This window comes from Gekko japonicus, unplaced genomic scaffold, assembly GCF_001447785.1.
Source record: "Gekko japonicus isolate JY-2015 unplaced genomic scaffold, Gekko_japonicus_V1.1 scaffold1966, whole genome shotgun sequence".
Taxonomy (NCBI): Eukaryota; Metazoa; Chordata; class Lepidosauria; order Squamata; family Gekkonidae; genus Gekko; species Gekko japonicus.
The window spans coordinates 304639-316484 of record NW_015164249.1 but is presented as its reverse complement, the minus strand read 5'-3'; the positions used below and the strand labels follow the sequence as shown (position 1 = coordinate 316484).

General features: G+C 47.2%; 1 protein-coding gene across 1 annotated transcript in view; it reads right to left on the bottom strand.

Annotated features, from left to right (window-relative positions):
- The window catches only part of TNS3 (tensin 3), a gene marked incomplete at its 3' end in the record, with an annotated part of 182765 nt that overhangs the window by 17519 nt on the left and 153400 nt on the right, over positions 1–11846 (bottom strand). Inside the window, exons 14-17 of the mRNA XM_015408650.1 lie at positions 8562–9196; positions 6415–6501; positions 3237–3368; positions 663–758 (exon numbers count right to left, since the gene is read on the bottom strand). Coding sequence (XP_015264136.1) covers positions 663–758; positions 3237–3368; positions 6415–6501; positions 8562–9196 — 950 coding nt within the window. The remainder of the gene's footprint in view (positions 1–662; positions 759–3236; positions 3369–6414; positions 6502–8561; positions 9197–11846) is intronic.

The window sequence follows — 11846 nt, the reverse complement described above, 5'->3', positions numbered from 1 at the left end:
GCGCTCGTGTGAGATCTTCAGTGGTGGTCGGGCTGCAGGCGGCCAGAGGTCGGGAATCGGCTTCCTGTGCGGCAGTGCCTCATTTGTGTGACACGCCCCTCCCACTCCTGGGATATTTGCTATCATGCATACGGTGTTAAAGAAGTTGGATTTGTGGCTGAAGGACAGGCTGACGACTCTGCTGCCATATCATTTGGACAGTTTGGCATGCGGCTTAGGGCTGTAACTGCAGCTGGCTTTATTCCTCATTTGCACTTCTCCTTGGAGGCCACCATGGGGCTGCGGTGGCTCAGAGGTTAAGAGGCTGAGCTGCAGGCCGGAAGGTCTGTCGTTCGGCCGTTCGAGACCCGAGTGTGCCGCACGACGGAGTGAGCTCCCGTCTCTGGTCCCAGCTCCTGCCAACCGAGCAGTTCGAAAGCAAGGAATTGCAAGTAGATAAATAGGTACCGCTTCGGTGGGAAGGTAACAGCGTTCTGTGTGCCTTGGCATTTAGTCATGCCAGCCACATGACCAGGGAGAAGTCTTCGTACGAGCACCGCCCCCTAGAGTCAGATTCAACTGGCTTTCGAGTAAGGGAAACCTTTACCTTTTTTTTTTTGAGGTCACCGAAGCAAAAAATGCTTTCAGTAAAACAGTAACACACAACCATGCACAGTCCTTACCAAAATATGGCTCGTTGGGGCATCCTTTTAACCTCACTCCTTTATGGGTGCACTCAATCAGGAAATGCCGGACAAGCTCGTTGGACAGATCTCCAACTGCGACATAAAACAGTGACAAAAAAGAAATTACAACAGATGACGTTACTGCAGATGGATCTGTATGAAACAACAGATGAAATCTGTAGAAAACTAAAACAGGTTCCTAGAACTCAGCTAAAGCAAATGGCTTTGGGAAATCACCGCGTCTCCTCCAATGGAGCGTGTAAAGATTATGGAGGTCAGAAAAATCCATGAAATGCAAAGTTAAGTTAACCGACATGCACAGTTTAGTAGCCAAAAGGCAAGGAAATACCAGAGGGCACAATTGCTGACTCACTGAAACCTCAGGGAAGAAGAGGAAGAGAGGGAACTGTAAGTGAGGTCCACAAACTGAACATCTGACTGTCGCTTTCCAACTGTTCCTTTGCGAAATACCAACGGTGTCGCTTTTAGTAGGTACTGCAATTTTATTATAAATGATTTCAGATTGTGAAGGCCTATGGCCATAGATAATACATTTTCCACCTATATACTGCAAAATAAAACAATATAATCCACCACTTATCTTGCCGTTGGGACGACTGGAATTTGGCAGAGAATGCTTCCCCCGGGCCTCAGACGGCACTGAAGAAACGGTGCCTATTCTCTGTTTTGTTTTTCCTTCAATGAGTTTAGTAAGCCGTGTCACCCAGCAAACCTCCTTACTGCCTGACGACGGTGATTCCTTGCTGAATAGTTTCTGAGATATTTTTGCCTGAAGCCAGACTTCCCCAAACACTCCCCAAAATCTTGAGAAGGGGGCCTTGCTTCATGTGCTATGTAGGATCTTCATGCCTCCACGATTCAACTGTCCCTTTCCCACGGGCATTGCTGGGTCGCCCGCTAAGGATCCCCCTTTCTCAGGTCCGTTATGTCCCTGTCCCCTCTAGTCACCCGTCTCTCTTGTACATATTTCTCTTGCAATGTCCTTGCTCCAGTTTAGGCTACAGGGGATTCTGCCATACCTTGATAAAATGGACTGTGCTTCCTCTAGCGACATTACAGCAAAAGGTACAATTCCTCTTAGAGGACTGATTCTCAATGTACTTACTTTGTGGCTCAATTTCTAGAGGCTGCAGAAAAGTATCACGGGGAGGTGTTTTTAGATATGAGTTTTATTTAAGTTTCTCGGTTTTATTGGCCGAGTCCTTGGTCTAAGAATTGGGCGGGGGGGAGCGTGCTTCATGTGCTCCAAACTGTCAAAAGTGTAATGACTACACACAGCAGGGCCTTTTCAGTAGAGGCACCGGGTAGGACTGTCCTGCACTTTCCCTGTCAGCATTTAATAGGAGAGTGAAAATCTTTGTTTTGACAAGATTTGGGGCTTGGTTGAACAGATTATTCAACAGACACTTGATGACGGGTCCCTTCCGCACTAGACCTTAAATCCTGGTTCAACCCTGCCCATGAACTTACATTCTACACGACACTCGAGTTCATCCCTGTAATTATCTCAGGGTATTTTTTGTTTCCACATTACATGGAGGTCACCCTGGTTTTGCCCCACACTTGTCCCGAGATAAATGGATGCTGTTATAACCAGGGATAAATGCGAGGTATTGTATTGCGAGTTGAACTCTGATAAAACCAGGGATGAGATCCAAGTGCGGAAAGGACCTGGGTTGGCTTCTTCATATGATACTTGACTTTGCTTATGGTTCTGAGTTGCATTTGAGGCCTCAGCGAACGGTAAGACACGGTTAAAGTAGTTTAATACGTTTTTCTCCTAATGGATCCCACATTTCCTCAAAATAAAGCCAGAAATTGTGTGCAGCGGCAGCAGCTTAACAGATCCCTATGCCCTAAACAAACCATTAGCAAGGCTTGTAAACGGCTCTTTGGTCCGTGGGGAAACGGCCTCTAGACAAGTGGCCAGAGAAGCTTTCGGGCTTTCTTCGTCCACGTGCCCCCTTTTAGGCGCAAAGTTCGGTAAAAAGGATCTGTAGAAATTGGCGAATCCTAAGAAAGATTGTAGTTGCCTCTGGGTTCGGGGAGCCTCCCACCCCAACACATCCCTCACTTTCCCGGGGTCCATTTCGAGGCCCGCGGCCGAGATGCGGTAGCCTAAGAAGTCGATGTGTGTTTTATGGAACTCGCATTTGGAGAGTTTGGCAAACAATTTGTGCTAGTGCAACATGCTCAGGACCTCTCTCACCAATTTCACGTGGGAGGGGAGGTTGGGGGAATAAATAAGAATGTCATCCAGGTAAACAAGCACCCCCTTAAACAAATGTTTGTGAAGGACTTCGTTTATCAAATTCATGAAGACCCCCGAAGCCCCTTGAAGCCCGAAGGGCATCACCAGGTACTTGTGGGCAGGTGGGCTCATGGAAGAGCTACTGGCAAACCTGCACTAAAGAAATGAAGGACAAACAATTCCCAGCAGCTTTTCTCTGGTACAAGAGAGGAGGACTTCTCTTGAACATCAATGGTTAAAAATAAAACATACTCAGTCGGTCCTGCCTAATTGAACTGGAGACGTCCAAGAAGTTATACCTTTCTTGTTGAGCTGCAGCACTGAGGGTGGAGGGATCGCCACCTTCATGGCCAGACCGTAGGCGCCCTTGAAGGAGTGGCTGTCACGGACGACGAAGGACCCCGGCTCTCTCTCCTTCAGGACGGCAATGGCTGCATGAGGCGGAGGAGGAGGAGGAGAGAGAAAGGACAGCTTGAAAGAGAGCCGTTTTTCACCCCGGTAACAAAGAAAACACAACAGGTCCCCGAGTCTACGGTAAAAGCGACGGTAATCTGCGTGCGAAGGGCCAAAAACGAACCCAGAAGCCTCTGCTGCTTTCACTAAAACAACGGGAGCAAATGCAGGCCTGGATCGAGACAAAATCTTCCAAGAGTGGACTGGAAATTTCCTGCCTCTCTCCTCCCACTGTAGCCTGCTGACTGCCATGAAATGGTGACCGGGGGGGGGGATAGGGGACCCCGAAGAACGGAATGGGGGGGGATCTGTCATGAGAAGGGGGGAAACAGTGGAAATCACCCAGTTATTTTGGATCCAACCCACAGCCAAGGAGGCAACTCAAGGTTTCTGACGCACACACACCTGCGGGTACATACACAATCTCAAAGAGAATTTTTCTCTCTCATACAATCTGAAAACATTTCTCTTTTGTTTTCCCCCTTACAAGTTAACTTGTGGGCAAATTCACTATACCTTGAATGAAATATGGGAGGGTAACCCGGGACGAGATCAAATGGCCCTCGGAGGTTAGATCTGCCCCATAGACCACCAACTGGATGTCCCCATCTTAAGCAATAACCAGGCTGGTACAGACGGTTTGGGGATCATCAGCATATGGGGGGGGGCTCCTCACACCTCCCCCCCACATTCGCCAAGCTAACCATGGTGCAAAGTTACAGAGTGATCAGAGTTCCCTCTGAGCTGAGTTAGCGTGAGCTAGCTCACAGTTTCCTAGCCTCTGGCTCACACATTTTTGTCTGAGCTCAGGAAGGATGGCTCCAGAGCAAACTAATTGATGCAGTAGCCAAAATGCTCACTCACACCTTTAATGCCAGTAGCTCACAAAGCAGAATTTTTGCTCACAAGACTCCACAGCTTAGAGGGAATGTTGACAGTGATGCTAAAGACAAGATGTGGTCTGCTTGAGTCAGAGGTTGCAAACCTGCTTTTAAGCACACCTGCAAACAGCACTCACTCACACATACACTCACCCACTCACTCACTCACACACACGCTGAAGCAAATGATACTTTGGTGGACCATTACACTCTCCTCTCCAGCAGGCCACCCTGGCTTCTTCTGAATTTATCATTATTTAACCTCCCCCCACCTCCCAAAAAAACGCTGCACCCTTTGATCTATTGTTCCACAGTTCTAAATGGCCAAGCAGCCTCCTGGTTCCTGAATCCAAAGTAAACGAGGAGCTGATAGTTGTGTGTGTTCTTTGCTAATCTCTTTCCGTCAGCGATCAGGCTACCAGAGTTCAGGGGACTGCAGGCGCACTGAAGCCCAACGCTAAGCCGCTGGTTTGCCAGTAGCCGGAGGCCATGCGGGACAAAGTTCACAAAGAAGCCATAAAGGGATGAGCCACATAAAGCCTGTCTTTAAAAAGATGGGATTTTTACAGCAGCATGTGCAATGCTAATCGGAATCCGCCATTAAAATATCTCAACGCAACCGCAAGGTATCTGGATCCAGTGTGCATGCCGATGGGCGTTCTCCAGAGCATCTGGAACAGTTAGGATCAATGTTCCCTCTAAGCTGCGGAGTCTTGTGAGCAAAAATTCTACTTTGTGAGCTCCTGGAATTAAAGTTGTGAGTGAGCGATTTGGCTAATGCATAAATTAGTTTGCCCTGGAGCCATCCTTCCGGAGCTAAGACAAAAATTTGTGAGCTGGAGGCTAAAAAACTGTGAGCTATCTCATACTAACTCAGCCTAGAGGGAACACTGGTTAGGATAAAGTATCATTGTGGGTGGGTGGGTGTTGGTAGGGAGACCTTTATCTGTGTGTACAGAGAGTCACAGCCAGCCAGGTTCAAAGGCAGTCTCTTAAACGTATTCAAGACTCGAGTGCAAGAAAGTGGCATTTTAAAGAGCCAGCTGTTGTCGCTCCTTTCCACACTCTAATCAACGATGCAGGCAGGTCCGTGGAATAAACAGACGTGATCCGAAAAACAGTCTGGGGTGGAGTGGGGAAAGGCGATATTCCCATAAAATAATCATATGCTTCCTAAACGGCACCCCAGCGATAAGGACTTGGCCAGATGTTACCGTCCCCTGAACGTCAGAACAAAGTAACAGTAGGCTAAATGTCACGCTTGTCTCCCCACCTTTCCTTTACGGGGCACAAAACTGTCATGTCTCAGCTGGACTGCTGCACCCTTATCTGTTTGTGTGATCTCGCTGCCCAAACCACACCCTTCCTCAAATTGAAAGGAGAAAGGTGGCTCACGGAGTCAAGAAGACCCCAGTACAGCCCTGGCCTGGGTAGCCCCAGCAAGTCTGATCTCGGAAGCTAAGCAGAGCCGCCTCTGACAAGTACTTGGATGGGAGACCTCCTTGGAATACCAGAGGCAGGAGGCGGGGGCAGGCTTCATTCAGCCACCTCTCTGAATATCCTCCAGGCCCCCAGCAGGGGTCAGTCACCAGAGGTCGCCACGACTTCTAGGTGGCAAAGAATAACAAAACCACAAAAGCAACTGTGAACTAAATTTCCCGCAGAATATTCACAAGGGAGACTTCATTTAAAGTGAAATGCATCTGTTGTCTGAGTTAAATCTATCCATACAATCCATCATGGGAAAACGCAAAAGCCAAAGAATTCATAGACAAGATAAATATCCAAAAAGTCCAACACTTTTCCTAGGTAATTTGGACCTTTTGGATATTTATCTTGTCTATTAATTCTTTGGCTTCAAGCTGAGAAGCAGCATTATACGACCTGCTTTGCGTCTCCGAGTTAGGCGTGAGCGATAAATAATTAGGCGTGAGCGATAAATAAATGGGGTGGGGGAGGCAACAGTGGGAGGGCTTCTGGAGTCTGGCCCTGCTGGTGGACCTCCTGATGTTGGAGCTCCCGGACTTTGGCCACTGTGTGACACAGAGCGTTGGACCGGAAGGGCCACTGGCCTGATTCAACATGGCTTTTCTTATGTTCTTAGTCGGTCATAAATCGATAGATAAAGGCAAAGGGCTACTACCTTGCTCTCTCGAAATCTCTGGTTTGTACCAGAACTTGGATGTGTCCTGAACAAATTTCACGGTCACGTGTTTATCACCTGCATTTTCTGAAAAACAAAAGAGGGGGGGAGAAAAAAAGCCTGAAAAAATGGCACACGACTGGCACAGGACAGGGCAGTAGTAGCAAGGGAGGCCTTGTGAGCACCTGTGGGAGAAAGAGGCGAAGAATGGGCTGGACCCACAGGTTGGAACACTCCCTGCAAAGAGAAAACTAGCACCGCAGACAAAGGCCCGAGACAAAACAGTTGTCGAGGCTGGACTAGCTTATCTGTAGAAATTTTTATTTTTACGTTTGTGAGCACTGAAAAGCAGCTTTCCCACCTATAGTCTGAAAGAGCATCACTTCTAATAGTCTTTCGTATCACACAGTCTAAGAGTCTCTTTCAAAAGCACAGATGGAGAACCGACTCGACACTAGAAAAGCACTGGTGGGTTTTCTTTCAGACTGACTTTGTGCCACTAGATACCTCTAAAACTTTGTTGGTCTCAAAGGTGCCACTTGACTCCAACTTTGTTCAGCTGCTTCTGACCTGAATCTAGATTCAAGTCCAGCTGCACCTTTCGGGACATAAGCATTTGAGAATCAGAAGCTCCTTCGTCAGATCGTATCTGATGAAGGGAGCTTTGACTCACAAAAGCTTATACCCCCCTCCCCCAAAATCATGGTCTCTAATGTGGTACTGGATTCAAATCTAAGCAGACCAACATGGCTACTCAATGAACTTATCTGTGCCACAACTTACTGTGGGCACGCCGCAATATTTAGTCACCGATTGCATTTTCCTTTGTTGTTGTTGTTGTTTTAAAAAAAGCACAATTGGGCAAGAACTTTTTTAAAAAGATAAAAGAAACAAGTAAAAATAAAAGAATAAAAAACTGTAAGTAGCAGATGTTATCACAGAAGACCTCATGCTGTACAGTATGTCTGCTGCTACCCAAAGAAATGACAAATTAAAATCAACACCCCTTCCCCCAAATGTCGATACGTGGACTAAGAACTCCCAAAGTTGAAAGTACATCGCTGTCGCTGGACTGGTGGAACACTCGTTAAGTTGTATAGTTCAGATGGCAACTAAAACTACAGAATGTTCCCTAATGGGGGAAAAGAATCCCTGCTCTTAGAAAACTAGCCTCTCAGGAAGATAGTTTCACAGGGTGGCTACGCCAGTCTGCAGAAGAACAGCCCGATGAGTCCAGCAGCTCCTTGCTCCAGGTATCTGACAAACGGAGCTCTGACTCAAGAAGATCTTGATCGTTTCTAAGGTGCTACTGGAAATCTAGTATCTCAGGGTAGGCCAGAACCCCCTTTCCCTCAAATGCTAGCTTACTGCATAATGGGAATTCTCTGTAGGGGGGAACACCCAATCACACATGCTCAAGTAACATATCCCAGACAGAGTTTTCTCGCCACAGCGGAAACAAGACCACAGCGAGCGGGCACACCTTCTACCTGTTCCCAGTTCTTAGTGTCTTTACCTGCCGTACACAGGCATCAAAATGAGGTGGCAGAATTCGTCACATCCCTTTTGGCTGCGGGGATTCTTGAATACTCTTCTCCTGCACAGTAAGTTCCGTGGAAGGAGGGGAAAACCCTATAACCTCAGGGAGAAAGGGGGGCAGATCGTCTCTCCTCTCCCACTTTCTACGTGCCTGGAATTCCTATAACCTCAGGGAGAAAGGGGGGCAGATTGTCTCTCCCACTTTCTACGTGCCTGGAATTTCCTGAGTGGGGAAGCACGGCAAAGCTCATTTCCCCGTCTGCAGCCTGAAACGATTCAGGTTATTCTACCACCTCAGGTCTTTGCCCTCTCATCCTGTGGATGTGCAAGATTGGGCTTTTTGCCTTTAGAGACTCAAACATATTCCTGAAACTTTGGGACAGCTTGGGCGTTCTAAGAAGTGAGGGGGGGGGAAATCATACAGGTTGTCGTAGGCTACAGCCCGCTTCGTGAGATATCGATACAGTCTGCAAAACCTTGCTCGATCCATTTTAAAATCCTTTCTTAAAATCACAGAAATATTTCACCTTTTGTGTGTGTGTGTGTGTTTGTGTGGTAGGCCAGTTCAAAACAGTGCCTCGTTTCAAATTACCCACCGTGGCTCATACCTGGCAATGGAGACGTGCTCAAAGCTTTAGAGAAATCGGGAAGAACGTTTGGAAACGGGATGCTGATGGTGCTGCCGCTGTGGGGGCTGGAGAAGCCGCTCGAAGAAGGAGAGACGGAGCCGAAAGAACGCTCTCCCTCTGAACCCCTCTTCTTCTCGGGAAGTGGGGGTAGCGGGTGAGTGTTCGTTGCGGTGTTTTGCTGGTTTGGACTGCTCTGACTGCTGTGTCCGGAAGCAGGCGCAAGGAAGCCGTCTGGGAAGAGGCCACTGTCCGCCGGTGATCTTGCAGTTTGGGGAGATCCATTCGCATTCGCCACGAAAACGGCTTGCTTTTCCCCCAGCGGCTGGCCCTCGCCGGTGGTGGCCCCGCCATAATTCAGAAAAGCTCGGAGGCTGGTATTAGCCCCAGAATCCTGCTGCAGCCCGGCTGATGGACTCTCCTGGCCGCCCAATGGACCTCTTTGGAGTCCCCTGGAATGGAACTGGGATGCAAGCGAACCCTCTTGCATGGTGGCAGCGGGATCCAGAGTTGCAAAATAGCTTCCTACGGGCCGGCTGTTGCTCTTTCCCGAAAGCTGGGGCACCGCAGAGGGTTTAGAACTGCTTTGTTGCCAACCATGTTCATCCGCAGGAGGACTGTTTGAAATGGTAAAAACAAACACAAGATCATGAGGGGGGGAAAAACACATCAACCGTCTGAACGTGTCTGCTACATTTACATCTAGCAACTCATTGTTAAGATTGCATTTCAACAGACTGTTGCAGAGCAGCAGATCTGGGCTTATCACGGAACGGACAAACTCAAGAGCCAGACACAGCATATTCGAGGTTCCTGATCCTGCCAAGGCACAACGGTGTGTGTTTGGAAATGTGTTCCTCACATCCAGGATGATTGGTCTTGATGCGGAGGCAGGCAATGGCCAATCACCTTTGAACAGTCTCTTGCCTTGAAAACCCTACAGGGTCAGCTGTGATTTGACAGGTAAAGAAAGAAAAGGATAGTAGAATGTCAAGGCCCTGACCTGGATAAACTAGCAAATAAATTGTTATAAAAATACAAATATTTATTATGGTGTAGACATAAATAAAACATACATAAGGTTACAAGAAATAGTCCAAAACATCAGAGTCTTAAGGCTTATTACATTCAGAGCTGATAATTATACATGTCCAATTGATGGGTAAAACTTTTGACCAATAGACCATACGCGTTTCAGCCCCTTCGGGCCTTCCTCAGTGGTCAATATCCTATTGTACAATAACACACATCTAGAAATAAATGCATAAAAACTTTTTCTACAGAGCCAGGTGTTGCTTTCTCATATGCTTTGCCGTTGCGAAAAGTTTGTATAATGGGCCATGGATAGTAACTGCACAAACTCTCCAAATTATTCTGGTAACAAATATCCCATGTGTCAAGATGTCTGTCACTTCCATGGAAACGCATATGGTCTATTGGTCAAAAGTTTTACTTGTATCATAGTTTTATTTTTGCTATAATGTTAAGTTATAAATAACAAAAAATAAAAAAAGTTTTACCCATCGATTGGACATGTATAATTATCAGCTCTGAATGTAATAAGCCTTAAGACTCTTGATATTTTGGACTATTTCTTTTAACCTTATGTATGTTTTATTTGTGTGTACACCATAATAAATATTTGCATTTTTATAACAATTTCTTTGTTAGCTTGACCCTCTTAGATCACATGCTACATTTTGGGTTGAGTCCCCCCCCTTTTTTTTCTCGGTTTTTGCCTGACCCGGATAACCCAGGCTAGCTTGATCTCATCAGATCTTGGAAGCTAAGCAGGATCGGGCCCTGGTTAGTACGTGGGTGGGAGGCCGCCAAGGAATATCAGGGCCACTACGCAGAGGCAGGCAGTGGCAAATCACCACTGTTAGTTTCTTGCCTTGAAAACCCGCCAGGGTTACCATCAGCGTTCCCTCTAAGCTGACTTGGTGTGAGCCAGCTCACAGTTTTTTAGCCTCCGGCTCACACCTTTTTGTCTTAGCTCAGGAAAGATTGCTCCGGAGCAAACTAATTGATGCAGGAGGCAAATCGCTCGCTCACGACTTTAATGCCAGTAGAGCACAAAATAGAATTTTTGCTCACAAGACTCCACAGCTTAGAGGGAGCATTGGTCACCGTTAAGTCAGCTGTCATTCGACAGGCCTTTCCTACCACCATCCGGGCAACTCCTGTGCCTGCTCTTTCTCCCTTCCCCTTGCTATCCCCCTCCCTCCGTGCAAAATCCAAGCCATATTTTCTTGGGGGCACGGACCAGACCTTATTTGGGCTTATGCTTCTCTGCTAAAGCACTGCATCCACAAATGGGTCTCTGTTCAGAAACTGGACTAGAATGTTGACCGGTGAGTTGACTATTGCAAAAATTAAATAAACGACAGAGTTAATTCTGAGAGCGATGGAGAACAAGTCTGTATTGTGGAAGTGAAAAGAAGGGAAATTAACTAGGCAGCTGGAGAGACAGAGGAGGGATTTAGGATTTTATTTTTTATTTTTTTTTAAAGAAGAGTCTCTTTCTTGGAAATGAATACCAGAGATCTGTGCACGCTGCACAATGGTGGCCCGGATCACAGCAGTGGAAATAACATATTCCCTTCCCCACCCATTCTCCCACAATTAACACTAAGTTCATCTAATGGGGAAATCACTTCTTTGGCAGGCAGGGGGGGGGGATCCAATGCATACAAAAATTGGTTTTATAATCCCCCCCTCCCCGCAACCATATTTAGCAGTGCTCTGGCACAGAAATCTTGGCTCTTGACACAGAATGTGGGATTTCTCAAAAATAAAAGCTTGTGCCTCACACACCCCTTCTGTCAGCTAAGTGCAGGATCTTCTTCCAGAGGAAGATCCTTTTCCGATTCCAGAAGAAGAGCCTCCTCCTCTGGCGGAAGGCTCCAGACGCAAGAGGAAAGCTTTGCATTTTGCCGAGGGGGAGAGTCAGGATCCAGAAACTCGCGTCATCTGTTTCCCCCATCGTGAGCCAGCTTCTGTATCTACTGCAAACCACATTCGGCGCAAGCCACACCCATCAGCATACCAAAAGAAGGTGCATCCAGATCAGAGGAGGTCAAGCGGCAGGAGGAAGCATCTGGATCCACATCAGCGATACCAGTGGGAACTAATTCCATATATGACTCTCCCTTGATGGACTAGGATACACATTTTATACACATTATTTACTTCACTCCGACCTTGCCTTCTCCCCAGTGGGGACACAAACGGGAAATATCTGGAGACTTGGGGGGGTGGGGGTAG